Genomic DNA, 23,601 nt, shown 5'->3' with positions numbered 1-23,601 from the left:
ATGAATATCTTTTTGTCATAACAGACTTCAATGCATAGGCTCCCATTGCTTTAAAAATAAAGATTAAATGTCCTAATATACACTGCTGCTACTGCTGCTAAGTTGCTTCAGTCGTGTCCGACTCTGTGCAACCCCATAGACAGCACCCCACCAGGCTCCCCCATCCCTGGGATTCTCCAGGCAAGAACACCGGAGTCGGTTGCCATTTCTTTCTCCAATGCATGATAGTGAAAAGTGCAAGTGAAGTCGCTCAGTCATGTCCGACTGTTCGCGACCCCATGGACTGCAGCCTACCAGGCTCCTCCATCCAAGGGATTTGCCAGGCAAGAGTACTGGAGTGGGGTGCCATTGCCTTTTTCACCCACATTCTATACCCTCCATTTCTAGCATACAAACCACAGCAGAAGTTGAATCCTGGCACATGTAGTTACTCTGTAAATGTTTTTAAATCAAATTGTCTTAGGTTTCCCATTTCTGCCATTTATTTCTTCTACTTGGGTTCATATCTCTACATAAAATAATAGTCTATTGAAAGGATTATCTCAGTGTTGCTCCAGTAGAACTGAAATGGACAGTATTGAACCCTCGAAAACAGTGTTGGCTCCAACACCTATCTCTTAGAGGCTCTTGCCATTTTATCATCATTATCATAAATACTGATATAAGGCTCATTTTTTATCACAGCAGGAATAGAGTTGAGTACTTCGGTCTTTTGTTGGAAGTTTTACCCACTGGGTTTAACTTTTGATATCTTAAAATCACAAAATTTTAAATTAAGGCCCCTTGCTGCCCAACAGCACCCAGGACACTTGCACCCAGGATTCCCACTCCTCCTGAGTCCTCTCTTGGTTCTTCTTTTCTGCAGATGGTCCCAACATGCACAGCTTCCTTCCAGCCTCCTCCTTCGGGATACAGAAGAACTTCTGAGCGAGCCACAGCAGCAAAGCAATGCTGAACTCACGATCTGACTAATCAAGAATAATTAGAACATTTATTTTCCATGATCTATTTTTCTATTATTGCAGCCTACTATCAGGGTAACTTTTTTAGCAGCTATTTCACACTCCCGGCGCCTATTTAAGGCTTGTGGTCAGTTATGACCCTCTCTATTTCTCCCCCGACAGGAAACACTGCCAAAGTATTTCCCCAAGCTCTGGCTTCCCTGGGGACCACCAGGGAGTCGAGGCTGTGAACCTCACCCCGTGGACTGTGACTCCAATGAAGACAGCGCCATGTGCGAGCTACCAGAAGCTCCTCTTCTAAAGAACAGTCTATTTATAAGCCCAGTCTTCTCAAAGGACCTGAGCTGACCAGGCTATTTACCTTTCCAGAAGCTCATTTTATGCCCGACCTTCCCTTTCTCTGACCAAGTCCACACACACTCTAATCTGCTTCCGACAATTAAATATCCACCTGATTAATTTTCTCTCCTCACTCTCAGGTTATGGGGGCTTGACTATGTTTTGTTTTTCAATAAGTGGGGAGATCAAGAAACCCAAACCCTCTTCACCAACCAGAGGCTCCGCCCTCTGCCCCGGGGTGGCCTGAAATCGACGCCAGAGAGGGAGCTGAGGGCAGAGCAAAGGCTCGTCCCGGCCGCGGGGCGGTGAAGGGTCACTCTCAGCACTGCTGCCGCTGGACGCGTCAGGTGGCTGCTGCTGGCTCCGCACCGGGTCTTCCTCCGCCCTCTCTCCGCAGATTGCTTCTCAAAAGGAGTTTGCAGCTGAAACTTCAGCATCGCAAGTCGGGGAAGCACCTCACCCAGGAGGGTAAGAAGCTGGGGCCCCAGTCTCCAAATCTGGGGGGTGAATGACGGAGGGTGGAAGGGGGGTGTCTCTGTGTTCGCGGTGGTAGTGATTTTATAGACAACGGTTTCCCCTCCGTGACGTCCTCCGGTCCTGAAGCTGTGAGCCAGAAAACATTTTCTTGAAATCTAAGGAATATGATAGATGAGGAGGAAGTATAGTCATAGAAAGGCGTAAAAGCAAAGTGACTGATAATTACTAACACTCATTTTAAGTTTCTAATGCTAATGTAGGTTTTTCTTTTTCTGTGTTAGGGGGGAGGGGGAAATAAACATCTGAGGTTTTGTTCATAAAGTTTAGAAGTTCATCTTCATTTTTATCAGGAACATCAGGAAAATTTAGTATCTGATAAGTTTAGATAAAATATAATCCGTTGTGTTGAAATCAGTACCAACAAATCAGACAGCTCTTTGAATTCCCAGAAAGAGAGCCTATTGACAAAATGTCTCCTGCAAAAAAAGAACACCTTTTAATTTAACTTTAAAACAAGTTTTTGTTCCAAGAGTGCACCTGTGGCAATACTGATGTGTTTTATGCTAGAAATCATTTTGGAAGTGGAACAGTAACATGGAAAACCCCCCTAACGCTGGGCTTGGCTTAAAATGGCAAGAGGCAGAGGCCGGCTGTTTCTATTCCCGGAGTCAAGCTGCCGGGCGGACACACGCGGTGGCTGGAATGTGCTGGGGCTGGGCAGGCGCAGCTGCCGCCCCCTTGGCGAGAAGGCCCTCTGGGATCCCAGCTCGGCCTGGCAGGAGAGTGACGGTGACACTTGGGCCCACAAGGCTGCCCAGGCTGCAGCGGGCAGAGGCCTCCCAGGAGGCGGGGTGGCGGGCGGAAGGAAAGAACACGCTCTTACTTATGAAGTGAGGCTTCCACTCTGCAATCGCTTCTAGGAGGTTTCATCTGAAATCTGTTTCAGGCCATGAGGGACTAGTGTGATCCCGTCACGTGGGCTTGCCCCTCGTAAAAGAGGGTAGAATTACATTAGCATTTCTTGCAGCCTCACTTGGGTCCAGTGGTTCCGGATCTATTGGATTGGCCAAAAAGATGTTATGGAAAAACCTGAACGAACTTTTTGGTCAATCCAATATTTGGGGTTATGGACCTTTTTCTGAACCTATGAAAGCTCTGGGCCCACTTAGAGAAAAATACACATGAACACACATGCAGAATATGTTTTCATAATATTCCAGAAATTTTCATGCAATTCCTGGACTCCTGAAACCCAGTCCAGAAAAGAGTTGCCTGATATAATTCAGGACAGCCAGGTACCTTGAATTTCAGATACAAACCAGTTTTTAGTATAAGTTTGTCCCAAATATAGCATGGGATATACTTAAATTCTAAAAGATGATTAGTGGTTTTTCTGAAATTCAAATTTATCTAGAAATCTTCTATTTTTATTTGCTAAAGTTGGCAACTCAGACCCAAATGCATGATTCCGGGATAAAGAATTCCCCATCTCTGTTGGTTTATCCATAGTTAATCATGAGTTGATACTACCGGTCTAAAAGGCCATACTGAAGGGGGGATCAGGGAGAAGAAGTGATACAGACCAGACTTTGACAATTCTAACAGCAAAAGCCAGCTATTTATTCTTAATCTCTGTAAAATTTTAGAACTGAAAGGTATATACCTCCTCATTTGACAGATGATTAAACTGAAATCTTAAAAAATTGATTGTTTTGCCACAGATCATTCAGCTGGTTACAGCAATATTAACACCAAAACCCAATTCTCAGTTCTGTGATGACCAGATCATTAGTCTTACAAACCAGATTTCCAGCCTTGCTTCTCACAACCTTAACATACACACACCAAAGACTAGAAACAAGAAAGAGCTATTTTACTAAAATTTTCAACAAAATCAAGACCAAAAATCTTAGCACAGAGTCCTTACATCATGTATGCAGGTTTAACAGAAGGTAGCTTTAGGTATAGAGTCTGTACACTTTATAGATAGGCCTCTAGCTAAGTTGATCCATAAGAAATTGGCAATATTTGTCTTTAAGCAAAAGTTGATAACTTCATATTCAACCTAACACTTAAAAGAAGTGTCTGATTCTCTGGTCAACAAATTCATGCAAGATCTCCTTGAACCTACTTTCTCTTTTGGCTTACCCAAACTACTAGAGTTTCATAGCTTTACTACCCCTAATAAGATAAAGAAACTCACAGGCTCTGTCTAAACAAATCTGTCTCACATTGAGAAGGGCAGCTTCTGGGCTTCAGTTTGGAGCCAAAAAGAACCATTTCATGTTCTCCATATCCACCTTTTGAAATTATAAACTTGAGTTCCACCTCATTCAGTCTCTATCTGCTCATGCTGGAAGGAGCTAACCTTTTAATCTATGAAAGATTACAAGCTGCTCTGGATGTAAGGGTAATATAGGGGGTCAGGATTCAATCTGGATTTGGATCTTTGCTCCACTACACATTATGTACCCAGTATGTGAACTTGGATATGTTTTTTAAATTCTCTCAGAATATTAATTTCTTCATTTGTAAAGTGAACATAATATCACCTGCCTTTTGGGAATTTTCATGATGCTTAAATTTATAAAAATAAAATCATGTATTTACCTAGGCATAGAACACAGTAGTCCTCAACGTTTGCTAGTTCTATAAATATTATCAATATTTTAGGTAGAAATAAAGGTAATGGTTTCCATTGCATACAGAGTCTAGATTCATGCCTGATGATTTATATTTAGGAGTTAATTATTCATATACTTAAAATTTTCAAAGACAAAAGATCACAGCAAATTTGACAGCTCATGTACCTGCCCACCCATTGATCGCATGTTGAATACATGATCCTCTTGTCATAGAAATGACAAGTGTGAGAGCAGGGCGTGGGCAGTGGGAGGAGAGTGTGGCCTTATGTTGCCTTTTGCCCACTTTCTAATGGGCAGCTCTTCTAGGGCACCTGGGAGGTTGCTCTGGGAGACAGTGGATGTAGCAGAGGGGGAAGGAGGCTGTGGGGTTCAAGATCAGAGAAGAATTCTCCGGGTTCCCTCCACAGAATGAAGGCATGGCTTGGTTGGGAGCCTTCTGCAGCCTTCTGCACCCTGCACCTCTTATACTCAAAAAGGGAAGGGACAAAAGGGGACTGGCAGTGCCTCCAAATAGCTGCTCATCCCATTACACAACCTCAGCTGCCGGGGCTGGACCTGCTCTGTCTAGTGTGTCCTGCTATGGCAGGGCCACTCATGGTCCCAGGGTGCTGGAAAAGTTCTTCCATCCCAAGGGGATGACTCATTAGAACCCCACAGTGGGAAGGGAGAATCCAGCCCTTTGTGCTTCAGAGAAAAACAGAGAAATAGTCTTGAAAGTGTCCCAGCTGCAGGCTGCTCAGCTAGGCCGACCATGCAGACCCCATGCAGACTGTGACCTCAGTCAGAGCGTGCCCCACTCCGGGGGTGTGGGACCCATGGTGACAGCTACCAAGCTGGGGGGTTCCCTGAGCCACCGGCCACAAAGCACTCATTCGTCAAAGAAAAACGCCTTGAAAACAACAGGTAGAATGCTCATCCAACTTTGAGTTGATATAATAAGAATGGAAGGCTTTCCAAACTGTTACTCAACACCTGGGTTATAGTCTGGATCATATAAGGACGTGTACAGGCAACTAACTCACTGGCGTAACCTCTGCCTCTCCCTTGCAGCCACATTTTGGTATCATCTATGGCCATTATTTGTGATCATTTACAATATGACTCAGGGATGCATAATGAACATTTGTATAATTGTAAAAACTCATACACACACACATATATATTAGCTTCCCTGGTGGCTCAGATGGTAAAGAATCTGCCTGCCAATGCAGTAGAGTGGGTTTGATCCCTGGATTGGGAAGATCTGGAGAAGGAAATGGCTACCCACTCCAGTATTCTTGACTGGAGAATTCCATGGACAGAGGGGCCTGGTGGGCTCCAGTCCATGGGGTCGCAAAGAGTAGACACTCCTGAGCAACTAACTCTTTCACACATAATAACTGAAAAATCCAGGGAGGGTTCTGGTGCATTGTTTTGACTACATGTTCACATATAACCTTGGGGCTGAGTAGTACATGTCTGTGGATATTCTATTTTTTTCTAATCTCGCTCCCTAAGCCCACACCATCAGCCTAGCAACGCAGCACCACCACCAGATGAGTGAATAGCAGTGAATTAAACTGTTCCCCTTTCCTTCCATTCATGACCCAGGCTGCCTGCTTATAACTTCTGTCCTTTAAGGCTGCCTTTGCTTTTCATTTAAGTGTGATTGGTGTAGAACAATGCTGGGTGTGCTAGTCACGTGGCATGGTGAGAGTATGTATGTGTTTGTCCCTAGCGTGTCATGTCAGAAAGGCCTCGGTGTGAGGGGCCCGGAGGGTCTTCCAAGGCTTCCCACGGTGGCTGCGGAGAACAGAGCCTCTGGGTCTTGCTCCCCCATCAGGAGTGAGCTGGTCGAACCTGCAGCAGGGCCGGGAGCACCCAGCAGCCACCCTACCATTCTTACCCTAAACTGAGAAGGACTGTGCCCAAGGCCCTGTCTCCCTGGGAGATGCCAGAGGAAAAGCGTTGCCCAGGGTGTGGGAGGCGGTGACCATCTCTGCAGCCGAGAGGACGTCATCAGGACCTGGCCCAGCTTCCAAGGAGGGAGCCTGGGCCCCAGGCTCCTCAGAGGCGTCTGTAGTGTTGCTGAAGGAACACAGCCCCAGCCGATATACCTGGGCAGGTGCTGGGAGGTGCAGACCTAGAGAATAGAATGCAACGGCAGCTCTCATAAAGAAAGGCTGGACATATGAGCATATCTGGGGAAATACAGCCACCAGGAATGGGTCTGCAGGCTCTGATTTCAAAACTCTTAAATGGTCCCCTGCACCTAAGAGCTAAAGAAGCCTTTTCAAAATGCTTTTGAGGGCTCTAAAAACCCTCTCTTATTTAAGATATATATACATATTTAAAATATATTAATTAAGAACATTAAGATTAAATAAATTAATGATGTTAAAATATTATTTGAATATTAATATATCATAATAATACTTTTAAAAATAGATGTTCCATGGTGGCAACTCTGTTAGAAATTTGTATGTGAGTCATAGGAGGAAACTGATAAAAACAAAACAAAAACCACGCATATCTGGGAGAAACCATGCATATCCTGGATCATCTATCAGACCAGCTGATGTCTCACCCAGTAGGGGTCTGGGGAAATGGGACAAAGGCAAGAAGATTCAGATAGAGGGTTGAGAGGTCTCCAAGGGAACGCCAAGGGCAGCAGGAAGTGGGAAGGCCAGACTATGGAGGAAAGAGAAGGTGGCAACAGGAAGCAAGAACAGGAAGCCATGGCGGAAACGTGACGGAGTGCACTAGGGCCTCGATGTGTCCTCTCCTTCCTGGAGGTCTCTGTATCCTTTCCAGTCATGTACCAGCTTCTCAGGTTCAAGCCCTTCCTGGCGCCCAGCATCCTTTCTGTGTTGGTCTGGTGTTACCTGCCCACCTGTCTCCATCACTCCAGCCTTCTTGGTCTGCACATCCCTCTCTGCTTCCACAGGGGCACTTCCTCTGCTTTAAAGCCCTTGTTCCCCCCCACCCAGCCCCATACCTACTTCTCTTAAAAAGCTTTCAGTACTAGAACCAGCAAGATTCTTGTTATTTGCAAACTTTCCCATCCTAACTCCACCACAACAAAACAATTCCTTTCATCTGAATTCTAAAGTCCAGGCTCATAGATTCAGCTTGTTCCATATAATCTGTGTTTTTGTTTGTTTGTTTTGGGGTTTTTGGTTTTGCTTGTTTTTTGGTTTGCTTGTTTTTTGTTTTTTGTTTTTTTGGCCACAGTATGCAGTATATGAGATCTTAGTTCACCAACCAGGGATGGAAGCAGTGCCCCCTGCAACAGAAGTGGATAGTCTTAACCAAGGGACCACCAGGGAAGTTACCCATATATCAGTTCTTTTGTTTACATAATCTGTGTCCCAAGTTTCCTAAACTTCCAGGGTTACCCTTATGCATAGCAACATAAAAATAACCTGTTCTTCAGCCTATGTCATTGCATGAATTCCAGTTCTCTCTCTGGCATTTTCAGAGATCCTTTAGAAATGTCTACTGTTCCAGAAATCTTCTCCTCATCCCCTGATTACCTCTCCATAGTGCGGCTGCTTTCTCTGATGGGCTTCCCCTCAAAGCTTAAACAGGTTACTTCCTTTATTCCTCTAAACACAAATAACAGGGGCTGTTTGTTTTAATGACAACAATTGAAATTTTTTGAACATTGACTTTTTGCAAGATACCCTATTAAATACTGTATAGATGCTTCCTCACTAATCTTTCATGGACCACTCTACAGGCAAGCACCATTGTTATCTTTCCTTTAGAGGTAAGTCTGTGCAGACTCTGAGAGGTTAGTAATCTATGAAAAGTCACACCTCAGATAAGTAGGCAAGCTGGTATTTACATCATATTTTCATTATCATTCAGTTTGAAATACGATCCAATCTCCCTTGTGATTTCTTCTTTGACTCATGGATTATTTGAAGTGAAGTCACTCAGTCGTGTCCGACTCTTTGCGACCCTGTCGACTGTAGCCTACCAGGCTTCTCAGTCTATGGGATTCTCCAGGTAAGAATACCGGAGTGGGTTACCATTTCCTTCTCCAGGGGATCTTCCTGACCCAGGGATTAATCTTCCCGACCTAGGGATTGAACCCGGGTCTCCCGCACTGGAGGCAGACGCTCTAACCTCTGAGCCACCAGGGAAGCTCCTGGATTATTTAGAAGCGTATTATTTGATTTCCCTGATGTCCTCCAAAACAAAGACTGCTGAGTAGTTATAAGCCCTGCATCTACACAAGTGAAAAACTGCCCGTAGGGATTCCTCCAGGAAAAACAGACAGGGCTTCTCGCAAAGACACATGTGTGCTCCCGCTGGTAGGAACTGCTGTTTGTAATTTTTGTAGGTACTCTGCTGCGCTTCCTGACTCTCTTGCCGGCATTTCGTACTTGCCTTTGTTTGTCTATTTAACATGAATTGCGTACTGTATTGCTCCCTCACTCCCAGCACAGTGCCACCCACACCCTGATACCTGCTTGCTGAGACAAAATTTTTAAAAATTTCCCCAGAAAAATCCAATAAAGGGTCACTCACCACATAAGTCAAACGCATTTGAAGACTAAAACGATGGTGGGCTGAAAATCTATTTCACAGGTAAGGATGCGTGTGGCTTTGCTCACAAGGAAGAATGAGGAAGGACAAACGTGTTCCAGTCTTGCAAACAAATACAAAGGTGAACATGACGATTAGAGCTTAATGAGGAAGACAAAAGGCCTGGCAAAGAGACAGACGTCCTGTTTCTTCCCTACTTGCTTTTCTCCTTCCACATGGAAAAGAACGAGAACACAAGAACAAACACAATAGAAAGGTTATAGAGTTCTTAAAACATCTATTCCAGTAGTAATTAAATTGAAAACATTCAAGGGGGCCTCAAAGCTAAGCGTCACCCCTCAGTGAGACTTAAAATACACACACACACACACGCCACCCTTCAAAAATGATAAAATACCTAAACACCTAAATGCCCATCAACACGAGAATAACTGAACAAATTTTATATATCCTTGCTGTGGATGTCTCTGCAGCTATTAGGGAGAATGAGATAAATTTATGTATGTGCTGTTATGGAAAGATGTACGTGAGTACATCCAAGTGAAGAAAGCATATTGCTGAATAATATAGCACAAACTTGTTTGGGGCTTCCCCGGGTGGTACTGGTGGTCAAGAACCTGCCTGCCAACGCAGGAGACATAAGAGACTCGGGTTTGACTCCCTGGGTCAGGGAGATCCCCTAATGAGGGCAGGGCCACCCACTCCAGGATTCTTGCCTGGAGAATCCCATGGACAGAGGAGCCTGGCAGGCCACAGTCCACAGAGTTGCACAGAGGTGAGATAAGTTGTTGCACAGTGGTATGCTGGAGCTTATAAGAACCAATTTATATTTTCAGGAATTTAGCAAACTGGTTGCTGACAGCTTAAAACCAACCACAAGTGTATTTATATCAAGGAAATTGTTGTTTAGTTGCTCAGCCGTATCCAACTGTTTGCAACCCCAGGGACTGTAGCCTGCCAGGCTCCTCCGTCCCTGAAATTTCCCATGCAAGACCACTGGAGTGGGTTGCCGTTTTCTCCTCCAGTGGATCTTTCTGACCCAGAGATCGAGCCCACATCTCTTGCATTTCTTGCACTGGCCCGTGGATTCTTTACCACGGAGCCACAGGGAAGAAAGCTGTGAAAGATCTGTGGATATCTATATGCCTAACCATATACAATCTGCAATGATACACAACAAACTGCTAACTGTTGAATTACACATACTGATTTTATTATTTTTGGTGAGAAACATGATTTTCTTCTTTTTAAATTAATTTTATCGGAATTATAGTTGCTTTACAATGTTGGGTCAGTTTCTACCGTACAGCAAAGTGAGCCAGCCATACACATACATATATCCCTTTGAGACTTTCTTCCCATCCAGTCACCACAGCGCTTTCAGTAGAGTTCCCTGTGCTATACACTATGTTCTCATTGGTTATCTATTTTATATATAGTATCAATGGTATATATGTGTCAATTCCAATCTCCCAATCCCTCCCAAGCAGCCCTTTTCCCCTTGGTGTCCATGTATTTCTTCTCTACATCTGTGTCTCTATCTCTGCTTTGCAAATAAGATCATCAATACCATTTTTCTAGATTCCACATATATGCATTAATATACAACGTTTTTCTCTTTCTGACTTACATCACTCTGTATAATACTCTCTAGGTCCATCCACATGATTTCGATATTTTAAAAATGAAAAAAAAATGGATGGACCTACAGAGTATGATACTAAGTAAGAAAAAAACTAATATCATATGATACCGCTTATATGTAGAATCTAAAAAAATGCAAATGAACTAATTTATAAAACACAAATAGACCCACAGACAGAAAACAAACTACCATTACCAAAAGGAGACATAGGGTGGGGTAGGGAAGGGAAAAGTTAGAAGTCTGGCTAAGTCTGGATAAGTTAGGAGCAGCACACACACGCTGCTGCTGCTAAGTCGCTTCAGTCGTGTCCGACTCTGTGTGACCCCATAGACAGCAGCCCACCAGGCTCCCGCATCCCTGAGATTCTCCAGGCAAGAACACTGGAATGGGTTGCCATTTCCTTCTCCAATGCGTGAAAGTGAAGTCACTCAGTCATGTCCGACTCTTCGCAACCCCATGGACTGCAGCCCACCAGGCTCCTCCATCCATGGGATTTTCCAGCCAAGAGTACTGGAGTGGGGTGCCAGTGCCTTCTCCAACACACACACTCCTATATGTGAAATAGGTAACCGAAAAGGACCTACTGCATAACTCAGAGCACTATACTCAGTATTTTGTAAAAACCTATAAGGGGAAAGAATTGGAAAAAGAATAGATACATTCTGAACCACTGTGCTGTATACCTGAAACCAACATGACATTGTAAATTAATTATACTTCAATAAAAAATTTTAAATGCCATTAATTTCACAAGAAAGTGGATGCCACCATGGCTGTAGATAAAATCCATTTAAAAAGCCAGGTTTAGCATGTTCTGATGGCTGTGCCCAATATTTTGAGAAGGGCTAAAATAATTTAATCTGTGATACTTTAAGAGCTATGTATTTATTTGGTAAATTTAATATATTTCAAGTCTACATTTAATATTAGGGCTGTTCACAGCTCTAAATATACAGCTAAACTCACACTCCCTATAGGTTTAGAAGTTGGTTCAAATATTTATGATATTGATAATATGAAACAGTTACTGTCCTTTGTACATCAGCATCCATATAAATATATTTCTAAGAGACATATTAGTCGATTTAGAACTTTAGTGTCAAAGCATATTTTTTTTTGTTTCTCATAGTCTGCTAAATTATTATTCAAAAATCTATATAAATTATCTTCCTACCAACAACGTATGGAAAGTACCACACCAACATCTGATATTCTTCGTATTTTAAGATATTTTAACCATTTGATAAGCAAAATTTGACCACAAAAAATAAAAAGGCACTCTGGATTTCAGTTGACAGTTCCCTGATTATTGTTAGTTTAGCTTTTTAAAAAAAATATTAACTCTGTATTTTATTTTCTGTGAACAACCTAGTTACCTAGTCATAGTCTTCATCCATTTTCTAGTTGGGTTACCTTTTACTTCTTTTTTTGTTGTTGTTTATATAACATTTTTATTGATGGTCCTTAGCAACCACTTTCTATTACAAAGATTCCTTTGTTAACCTTTTACTTCTTAATTGTAGGAGCTCTTTAAATACCATGTTAGGGGATTCCCTGATGGCCAAGTGGTTAAGACTTGGTGCTTTCACTGCTGGGGCCTAGGTTTGATCAGGGAACTAAGATCCTACAAGTTGTGAGGTGTGGCCAAAAAATATAAATAAATAAAAATAGACACCGTATTAACTTTAACCTTTTATCTGATGAACTATGGACTGAGGTTCGTGACATTGTACAGGAGACAGGGATCAAGACCATCCCCATGGAAAAGAAATGCAAAAAAGCAAAATGGCTGTCTGGGGAGGCCTTACAAATAGCTGTGAAAAGAAGAGAAGTGAAAAGCAAAGGAGAACAGGAAAGATACAAGCATCTGAATGCAGAGTTCCAAAGAATAGCAAGAAGAGATAAGAAAGCCTTCCTCAGCGATCAATGCAAAGAAATAGAGGAAAAGAACAGAATGGGAAAGACTAGAGATCTCTTCAAGAAAATTAGAGATACCAAGGGAACATTTTGTGGAAAGATGGGCTTGATAAAGGACAGAAATGGTATGGACCTAACAGAAGCAGAAGATATTAAGAAGAGGTGGCAAGAATACACAGAAGAACTGTACAAAAAAGATCTTCATGACCAAGATAATCACGATGGTATGATCACTCACCTAGAGCCAGACATCTTGGAATGTGAAGTCAAGTGGGCCTTAGAAAGCATCACTTACAAACAAAGCTAGTGGAGGTGATGGAATTCCAGTGGAGCTATTTCAAATCCTGAAAGATGATGCTGTGAAAGTGCTGCACTCAATATGCCAGCAAATTTGGAAAACTCAGCAGTGGCCACAGGACTGGAAAAGTCAGTTTCCATTCCAATCCCAAAGAAAGGCAATGCCAAAGAATGTTCAAACTACCACACAATTGCACTCATCTCTCATGCTAGTAAAGTAATGCTCAAAATTCTCCAAGCCAGGCTTCAGCAATACGTGTACCATGAACTTCCAGATGTTCAAGCTGGTTTTAGAAAAGGCAGAGGAACCAGAGATCAAATTGCCAACATCCGCTGGATCATCGAAAAAGCAAGAGAATTCCATAAAAAAAAACATCTATTTCTGCTTTATTGACTATGCCAAAGCCTCTGACTGTGTGGATCACAATAAACTGTGGAAAATTCTCAAAGAGATGGGAATACCAGAGCACCTGACCTGCCTCTTGAGAAACCTATATGCAGGTCAGGAAGCAACAGTTAGAACTGGACATGGAACAACAGACTGGTTCCAAATAGGAAAAGGAGTACGTCAAGGCTGTATATTGTCACCCTGCTTATTTAAACTTCTATGCAGAGTACATCATGAGAAATGCTGGGCTGGAAGAAGCACAAGCTGGAATCAAGATTGCCGGCAGAAATATCAATAACCTCAGATATGCAGATGACATCACCCTTATGGCAGAAAGTGAAGAGGAACTCAAAAGCCTCTTGATGAAAGTGAAAGAGGAGAGTGAAAAAGTTGGCTTAAAGCTCAACATTCAGAAAACGAAGATCATGGCATCTGGTCCCATCATTTCATGGGAAATAGATGGGGAAACAATGGAAACAGTGTCAGACTTTATTTTGGGGGGCTCCAAAATCACTGCAGATGGTGACTGCAGCCATGAAATTAAAAGACGCTTACTCCTTGGAAGAAAAGTTATGGGTCCATTATGGCGTCTGGTCCCATCACTTCATGGGAAATAGATGGGGAAACAGTGGAAACAGTGTCAGACTTTATTTTTTGGGCTCCAAAATCACTGCAGATGGTGACTGCAGCCATGAAATTAAAAGACGCTTACTCCTTGGAAGAAAAGTTATGACCAACCTAGACAGCATATTGAAAAGCAGAGACATTACTTTGCCAACAAAGGTCCGTCTAGTCAAGGCTATGGTTTTTCCTGTGGTCATGTATGGATGTGAGAGTTGGACTGTGAAGAAAGTTGAGAGCTGAAGAATTGATGCTTTTGAACTGTGGTGTTGGAGAAGACTCTTGAGAGTCCCTTGGACTGCAAGGAGATCCAACCAGTCCGTTCTAAAGGAGATCAACCCTGGGATTTCTTTGGAAGGACTGATGCTAAAGCTGAAGCTCCAGTACTTTGGCCACCTCATGCGAAGAGTTGACTCATTGGAAAAGACTCTGATGCTGCGAGGGATTGGGGGCAGGAGGAGAAGGGGACAACAGAGGATGAGATAGCTGGATGGCATCACTGCCTCAATGGACGTGAGTTTGAGTGAACTCTGGGAGTTGGTGATGGACAGGAAGGCCTGGAGTGCTGCGATTCATGGGGCAAAGAGTCAGACCTGACTGAATGACTGAACTGAACTGAACTGAACCTTTTATCTGTCAAAAATGTTACAAATATTTGTTTTGACAGTCTGTTGCTTGTCTTTTAAATAGTTGATGTTGTTTTATAGATATAAGTTTTCACTTTTTTAAATATTCGGAGTTCAGTCTTTCCCTGTATGCTTCTGAATTTTATGTTATGCTTAAGCATCTTTCTGATGCTAAGATTTTTTTTTAACTACTTGGTTCTAGTTCTTGTAAGTTTGTGTGTGTATATGCACCCTTTAGATATTTAATTCAACTGGAAATTATTTTAGTGAGTATGCAGAGCAGGAAGTACTTGAACATCATTAGAAGTTCTTATCCACTGATTATTACCCATGTGTATTCTAATATACATTCAGACATCTACATTTAACATGAATTCCTGAGTTTTAGTATTATAGTATTTCATTGAGAAAAACTTCAGAGTAGTTATAATTTGGGCTTCCCTGGTGGCCCCCTGGGTTGGGAAGATCCTCTGGAGGAGGCCATGGCAACCCACTCCAGGATTCTTGCCTGGAGAATCCCCATGAACAAAGGAGCCTGGCGGGCCACAGTCCATAGGATCACAGAGTCAGACATGACTGAGCGACTAAGCACAGTTATAATTTACTTCTTCCTGAGTGCGAACTCCGTCCTTGAAATGACGTTTAACTTATTCCATAATTATTGGACAGCTAGATCAGAGAATATTTGGTCATTTCTGCTGTATAAAATTTGTCCATATAGCTACTGAGAGGTCTCATTTGATAACATTCATCTTTCTAGCATTGTCTGCAATGATTGATGCTTAAGTCAACTGTCAATAAGATGTGGATCTAGTTCAATGTCTTTAAATGTTTTTTTTGAGAAAATCTACATTGTGCCATTAAAAAACTACTATCTTACAAAAAAAAAAAAGAGAGAAAAGTTTCTAAAGGTAGTATTTCAAAGTCCAAAGCACAATTAAAAGCATGTCTTTTTTTTTTCCCTAGCAAGTTCTTGCCTGTGACAGTGTGTTTGCCAGCATGGCCCCCAAAAAGAAGACTGTAAGGAAGAACAAAGCTGACGTCAATGAGATGACCATCATTGTGGAAGACAGTCCCCTCAACAAGCTCAGCGCTCTGAATGGGCTCCTGGAAGGAGGCAACGGCCTTAGCTGCATTTCTTCTGAATTGACAGATGCTTCTTATGGCCCCAACCTCTTGGAAGGTTTGAGTAAAATGAGGCAGGAGGGCTTCCTTTGTGACTTAGTCATCAGCACCAAAACCAAATCCTTTGACGTTCACAAGTCAGTGATGGCTTCATGCAGTGAGTACTTTTACAACATCCTAAAAAAAGACCCCTCAACCCAAAGGGTGGATCTCAATGACATCGCACCGCTGGGCCTCGCCACGGTCATTGCATACGCCTACACCGGAAAGCTCACTCTCTCCCTGTACACCATAGGAAGCATTATTTCTGCTGCTGTTTATCTTCAGATCCACACCCTTGTCAAGATGTGCAGTGATTTTCTGATACAAGAGATGAGCGTTGAGAATTGCATGTACATTGCTAACATTGCCGAAACATACTCCCTGAGAAACGCAAAGGCAGCCGCCCAGAAATTTATCCGGGATAACTTCCTTGAATTTGCAGAGACAGATCATTTTATGAAACTTACCTTTGAGCAAATTAATGAACTTCTTATAGATGATGATTTACAGTTGCCTTCTGAAATAGTAGCATTCCAGATTGCAATGAAATGGTTAGAATTCGACCAAAAGAGAGTGAAATACGCTGCCGATCTCTTGAGCAATATTCGCTTTGGTACCATCTCTGCACAAGACCTGGTCAATTATGTTCAGTCAGTACCGAGAATGATGCAGGATGCTGACTGTCACAAGCTTCTTGTAGATGCTATGAACTACCACCTCCTTCCCTATCATCAGAACACGTTACAGTCTAGACGCACGAGAATCCGAGGGGGTTGTCGTGTGCTTGTCACTGTGGGGGGCCGTCCAGGCCTTACAGAGAAGTCCCTTAGTAGAGATGTCTTGTATAGAGACCCTGAAATTGGATGGAGCAAGCTCACAGAGATGCCAGCCAAGAGTTTTAATCAGTGTGTGGCTGTGATGGATGGATTTCTTTATGTGGCCGGTGGGGAAGACCAGAATGATGCAAGAAATCAAGCCAAGCATGCAGTCAGCAATTTCTGCAGGTACTGACTCTTTTATTAGAAATAGAAATGGTTCAATATAATGAGGGAATTGCCCTGACATAGAAGGAAGCTAATCATGTCTATTAGCTGGTTACTGGCTCAGTAAATCAATAATAATAATACCGCCACACCACACATATATAAAACTTCACATTTTATAGAGTGCACTCACATATATTCTGCACTAGAAATTTCTAAATATGCCAGTGAAGCAAGCCAGGAAGAGTCTGATGATTCTGATTTTACATGTGAGAAATCTGACCCCCAGAGAAGTGATACTGCTAGTAAGTGGAATTCATATGTTCTCATTTCTGGTCAGGGTGCTCTTCATGATACCCTGCTTTTTTGAAAGAAACTGGGTGCCAAGTAAGAAAGATTAAAAGGATGCAAAATTTCTTTTAAGTGGATTGTTACTTATGACTGTCAGATTCATAACTGTCTTGTTACTGATGACTGTCAGATTCATAACTGGCAACTAGGTTGAGATTATTAAAATTGTGACAACTAATTAATTTTAATTAATTTAAAACATTTCCTTAAAGACTAAATACCATCAACATCTTTGATGCATGTAGAGATCAAAAGCATAACGAATCCTGCAGAAAGTGAAATTTACATGCATGCTATTTTTGTATATTTATAATAAAAAATGAAACCTACATACACAAGAAATGTTCAGAAAGCAGTGCTTCTATTGTGGTAGTGGTTCAAAGCCAAACATAACGAATGAACAAGAGTTGAAACTTCATCTAGTAAATCATAAAAAATATTCTTTACTATTTTATTATATGCACGTGTCATTTAAATTAAATAAGTAATGATTTTTAGCCTTGATAGCCACGATTAAGTCTTGACTTGGAGGTGAAATGAGACAAGCATGAATGAACATCAAACAGAGTTCTGTGTTTACAATACTTGGAACTACAGAAATAGGAAAGTATTAGTTTCCTATGGGTGCTGCTTTTCCTCCAGCTGACAACTATTGGTACTTGACCTTTTGCGGTATTGACTTCAGTGCTGATGGTATAATAATTGTAACGTTGAACGCTGAAAAAAGAATATACCTACGCTAAAAAAAAAATCGGACCTATTATTAATAATAAGTGCTAGAAATTAGAGAAGCATCCAAAGTTTAGCTTTGTTGATGCGCTGAGACATGAGTTCTACTGTTCTCATTCTAAACAGACGATAGAAGACTTAGTGACTAGCTTTACGGTGCCAACGGCCAGGAGAGGTGTGTGAACAAGAAGGGATTTGTGAGAAAAGGAGAAACAAACCCAGTTAGTCAACCCCTTCCTTGATTAAGCTGTGAGGATGAGCTGGGGCGGGCTGGTGTCTGAGGATACGCGGAATTAGCTTTCCTGCGGCCGCGTTTCCTTTCCCTTCTCTCATTCCACACATTCCGGCTCCACCCCCTCCACGCGGGCGTCCCCTAAATCCTGCCGGAGGATAGATATTTGAATACGGAGGAAAGGGGGTCGGAGGTCATCTCAGCGGGGCGGTTGTGGCTGGTTTACACGCGGGAGGAGCGGGAGTCACCCTCGCCTGCCCTGCCTTTCCCAAGGGCCACACTTTGTTACTGGATCAGAGAGGATCAGCAGCCTCCAGCCCGGCCGGGAAGGAGTTGCTCTGGGTCCCCGGGCTCCTGGCACGGACCGGCTGGTGGTCTCCCCCTCACCCACCCCCAGCCCACCCCCCGCCCCGGTACCTCCCGCCAGGCTGTCACGCTTGCTCTGCCACTTCCAGATACGACCCCCGCTTCAACACGTGGATCCACCTGGCCAGCATGACCCAGAGGCGCACGCACTTCAGCCTGAGCGTGTTCAACGGGCTCCTGTACGCAGTGGGCGGCCGCAACGCCGAGGGCAGCCTGGCCTCGCTCGAGTGCTACGTGCCCTCGGCCAACCAGTGGCTGCCCAAGGCGCCCCTGGAGGTGGCGCGCTGCTGCCACGCCAGCGCGGTGGCCGAGGGCCGCGTGCTGGTGACCGGCGGCTACATCGGCGGCGCCTACTCGCGCTCCGTGTGCGCCTACGACCCGGCGCGCGACGCGTGGCAGGAGCGGCCGGCGCTGGGCACGCCGCGCGGCTGGCACTGCGCGGTGGCGCTGGGCGAGCGCGTGTTCGTGATGGGCGGCAGCCAGCTGGGGCCGCGCGGCGAGCGCGTGGACGTGCTGACCGTGGAGAGCTTCTGCCCGGCCTCGGGCCAGTGGAGCTACGCGGCGCCGCTGCCGGTGGGCGTGAGCACGGCGGGCGCCTCCGTGCTGCACGGCCGCGCCTACCTGCTGGGCGGCTGGAACGAGGGCGAGAGGAAGTACAAGAAATGTATCCAGTGCTTCAACCCCGAGCTCAACGAGTGGACGGAGGACGACGAGCTGCCCGAGGCCACCGTGGGCGTTTCGTGCTGCGCCCTGGCCATGCCCAACCCCGTGACCCGGGAGTCGCGCGCCAGCTCGGTGTCCTCGGTGCCGGTCAGCATCTGAGCCCGGGGAGCCGCGGGGAGAGCGAGCGGCCGGCGCGGCGAAGCGTGAGCTGGGGGAGAGGAAAGGAAAATATCTAACATTTACTACGGGGCAGTCTTTTCAGATCCATCGAGGCACCCGTCTTGGGGGTTTGCAGTTGCTGTTGGGGCATCATCTACCTCTCTGTCGATTTTTTTTTTTTTCTTAAGCAAAAGACAGGGCCAGAGCCAAGAGAGACAAGAAGCTGTTGATTTCAGCGGCCACTGGGTGGCAGGCAGGACTCGCGGTGCGCGCTTCATCGCCGCATCCTTCTTAAACTAGAGCGGTTACACCCACCTTGGAGATGGTGCTTCCGCTGTTTAGTAACACACGAAGCTTATGTGAGTAAAAGATCTCTCGTACAAAAGTTGATTGTCCTCTTTTTTTTTTTTTAGGAAATTAAAAATATTCTTTATAGACTTTATTTTAAAATGGAAATCCGTCTGCGTCCATAAGGACTCAAGATTTAATTCTATGTTTCAAAGCAATTTCTTTTCCTATGCGTGCCTGAGTAAAAGATTTCGAAAGGCATCCCAGGAGAAAAATCATAAAGCTTAAGATGAGAGTCCGACTGGAAAGTAACAGGGACTCCACCCAGGGGCTGCCAGGTTGATGCCTTCGGCTTAAGAGTGATTCCTTCCTCTCGGAGAAGAAATTGACATCAGTCATTTCATTTCTAATGTAAATTTAGATCATTTTTCTGTTTCTCCTGGAAATATTAGCACTTTACTTTGCTTCCCTGTTAAAGGGATTGCAAATATTGATATTACTAATATAATTGCTAATCTAAGAACTACCCCAAGATGGTTAAAGGCAACCTTGACCTTCATGTAAGACCCCAGAAAAACATCAAATAAAAGTCTGTCCTTAAGAATCATTAACTTAAAGCATACACAGCCCAAAGGTTATGGAGCCAGTAACAATAATTTGATTTCTTTCACTCTTAGATGAGTGAGAATGAAGGAAATGTTTAGAATTCCTGGATTTGGCACAAGTGGGATGAATGGATTTTCCTGTTGGTAAATCCTATTGTTTACCATTTCATATCAATCCTGATTTCTTAATTAAAAATCTAACACATTCATTTCCTATTGAAATGTTAAAATAATATATGCCCATTTGATTACATATTTTTTAAATTTCATCTGTTGCAAATTAGTTTTACAAATGAAACTATATCCACTCCATATCACTTTTTTATTATGTTTGCCAAGTTTGGGAGCAAAGGAATGATGGTAGTAAATGATACATATTTTCCTTTCTTATAATTTATCCTTTTATTCTTTGATCATTTGTTTTGGAGAGGAAGGGCCTATCAATTATGGGTTATGTGCAAATGGATTTTGAAAAAATAAGACAAAGTATCTGAATGGTGAAACATGAGTATCTATGACAGTATAACTGGGTTTCCATGAACCCCCTCCTCTCCCACCTGGTGTAGATAGGTTATGGCTAGAGTTACAATATTTATATTTAAAATATTTTATTCGAACTGTGAAAAGTGGTTCATATAGTACATTTTGTGGAACAATTTTATATCACTGCCCCTGATAGAAAGTTCAGTCTCTGTGTGTTTAATGGTAACACTTGGGTAAAGGCTAAAACACCATGGGTTGAGAATAAGACATTATTAATATAAAAACATTGGGCTCTTTCCTCTCCCCATGCAGGGCAATACGGAGTAGACCTGCTCCTTGGTTCTTTACTGTCCCAGGCTGAAAAATGAAGCTGTGTGAGAAGCCAGTGTATGGAGCTGCTTATATCACTGAGCTCCTAAGTCACGATGTGCAACGTATAGACAGACTTTTGTCCTTGCAGCACTACTGGTAAAATTAGCTTTGATTTGTAATAAATTATTTCGGCCACAACTTACAAAGCCAATGTGAGGGTGACTGTGATATTGTTTCGTTTGCTGTGATATATTCTCATACAACTGAGAAACCTACAGCACATCGTTAATTTTGAGAGAGAGAAGTGATGTATTGTGGGTTACAGGCCATAGTGGGCAAATAGACATAATTTCTTGGATGTGTCTCCCACCGAGATCCTAGAAACATTGTGAAGTGGGGGGCCTAAGATTTGAATGAAATACAGTCAACCAATTATAGTATTTTATCGTGGAAGAATGAGAAAAGATGCTGAAACAAGAAGTTTTTCATCAATCAGAGCTTGATAAAATATGATGTGCAAAAATTCAGTAGTGACTTTCTAGAAGAGAGCCTGGGTTAGAATGGACAGATTGTTTGAGATGACCGTTTAATGTATTTTCTACATTGGTTGCCTGAAGACTCAGAGAATACAAATTTCTGTGCTAACCAGATTCCTGGGTATATTGCTGTTGTTTCGTCTGCTCCCACAGTTAGGTCAACAAACAAAAAACTAATAGAAATTTGAAACTGCAGAATTTCTGACATAACAAATTAGTAGGGAAACATGAAACAGAAGGGTTGGTGAAAGTTTGACATCTTAGAACATCCTGCATGGACAGTTGGAAGGCATGAAAGTGTACCTTCCACATGTAAGGGAAACACACTCTTTAACCCAACTCCTGAAGCAGGTGTTCCTAGAAAACTTGATGATTTCTCCATGTTTTCCAACTGGAAAATTACTCTATTTTCATTATGTTTTAAACTTAGAATCAATCACACTTCCAGGCCTTTAGGATCCAACCCTGTTCCTCTTTTTATTTTTCTGAAAGCAAAGGACTTGTTATTTTTGTAATACCAGAGTCCTCTGATGAAATAAAAGCATTAGTTCAATATATCAGAGACATAGCAGGCCACCCAGCAGCTGAAATAATAAAATTCAAGCTCTCTTTTTTGGAATGGGCCAGAGATCTGATGTGAAGGTTTCCAGGATACCAGACTGTAGTCTGTCCATTTTTAGTTAGACTTTTGGTGCCAGTTTGTTATCCCTGATGTATAGTTGCTTTCAGTGGCACTGGATGGGTTTTATTTTTGCTTCCTATGTTGTAAGAATGGTTATGAACAGGAGGTCAATGATGGTGCAGATGAATATAATTCTAAACCAGGATTAGATGGCAGTGGAATGTTATGAGTGAGGAGGTATAATTGAGGTAAGAAGCATGTGAGGATGTACTGACTGGCTCTGTGACTTAAGGCAGAGCAGCATTATAATAAGTGTATTTTTCAAACATGCGTGTAGTTAGAGTTTGCCTGGAAATATGTAAGTGTTAAGAGGTCCATCTTTTGCTGGTTACCCTGGCCAAATATCTTCCAAATTCATCCAAGTTATTAGATAAAATAAACGAATATCACTTCACTGATTTTTTTTCCAGAGTTACAAAGAAATGAGTTTATGCCATCTACTCTGAATGAGTCTTCTCTGAATAATCTAGAATTCCCAGCCCAGCCACTGATGGGTATATTCTCCAGCACAAAAATAATTCAAAGGAATTATTTTTCAGTACGTGCTTTCATATTTTAAAAACTGCAGACTGGTTTCCTAAACACTCCTCCATCGTAATTATGAGAACTAAAGATTCTAAAACTAACAATTTACCCTTCAGCACATTGAGAGGGTAAAGATCATTTAAATGCTCCTCTCAGGGAACCAGAAATAAAATACTTATCTTGAATACTCCTTAAAAATCTATGTGTTTATTCAGCAAATTTTGGCCAAAAATTTCTTTGTTTGCTTAAAACATTCTTGTACTGTATAAGGAACAACAAACTAAAAGGTATATCCTGTTTATAATCTCCTCAGTATCAATAAAGCTGCATTCAACAAGCGCTTTGAAGTGTTCTATCTGTGATAGTTGGGTGTTGGTTTCTTTTTTTCTTCTTTATTTTGTTTTCGTGATGACTCACCTCAATGAAACACAACAAAAAAGGAAGCAACAAATCATTTAAAAAGCTGTTCCAATAACCTGAACACTAGTGAAAAATAAAAAGGGATAAAGCATTGCTAATGACTTGCTTTGTAACTCAGACAGAAGCCCAGGTCTGTCTGTCAGTCCTGACCATGCGTAAGTCATAGATTAACTGTGGTTTCTCATCTTGGTTCCGCCCTGACCGCAGCCAGCCCGGAACAGACTCGGATTCATTATCATTTGCAGTGAAACCACCGCTTAGGAAATTAAATTGTGTTGCTGTCGAGACCAGCCTCACAGCCTTTCCCTTCCACCTCATCATCCAAACGAGCAACTGACATGTAACCAACACAAGGTGTTCAACCTTTGATCTGAGTTAGCAGTAAAATTTTTTTCTTTAATACGTGGAGCATTTTTTAAAGTCCTTCTTGATTTTTTTTTTTTTACAATATTGCTTCTGTTTTTTGTTTTGGTTTTTGGCTCTGGCCTTGGGATCTCAGCTCCCCAACCAAGTATGGAATCCATACTCCCCATGTTGGAAGGCAAAGTCTTAACCACTGGACTGCCAGGGAAGTCCTAGTAGTAAAATATTAAAACTCAGTTGAGGCCATCTTAGTCATTTCTAGAAAATTCTAAATGGCAGAAATA

The 23,601-nt window shown here is 42.7% G+C and overlaps 1 protein-coding gene across 1 annotated transcript; it reads left to right on the top strand.

Moving 5' to 3' along the window:
* Positions 1–1,445: 1,445 nt before the first annotated feature.
* Positions 1,446–22,875, top strand: KLHL31 (kelch like family member 31). Its single transcript, XM_040249172.1, has 3 exons — positions 1,446–1,769; positions 15,420–16,624; positions 18,371–22,875. Exons 2-3 carry the CDS (start codon positions 15,453–15,455, stop codon positions 19,101–19,103), a joined length of 1,905 nt encoding a protein of 634 aa, XP_040105106.1. The 5' UTR covers positions 1,446–1,769; positions 15,420–15,452; the 3' UTR covers positions 19,104–22,875.
* Positions 22,876–23,601: the final 726 nt, after the last annotated feature.

This window comes from Oryx dammah, unplaced genomic scaffold (genome assembly GCF_014754425.2).
Source record: "Oryx dammah isolate SB20612 unplaced genomic scaffold, SCBI_Odam_1.1 HiC_scaffold_11, whole genome shotgun sequence".
Classification (NCBI taxonomy): Eukaryota; Metazoa; Chordata; class Mammalia; order Artiodactyla; family Bovidae; genus Oryx; species Oryx dammah.
This window is presented reverse-complemented; position numbering and strand designations above follow the sequence as displayed.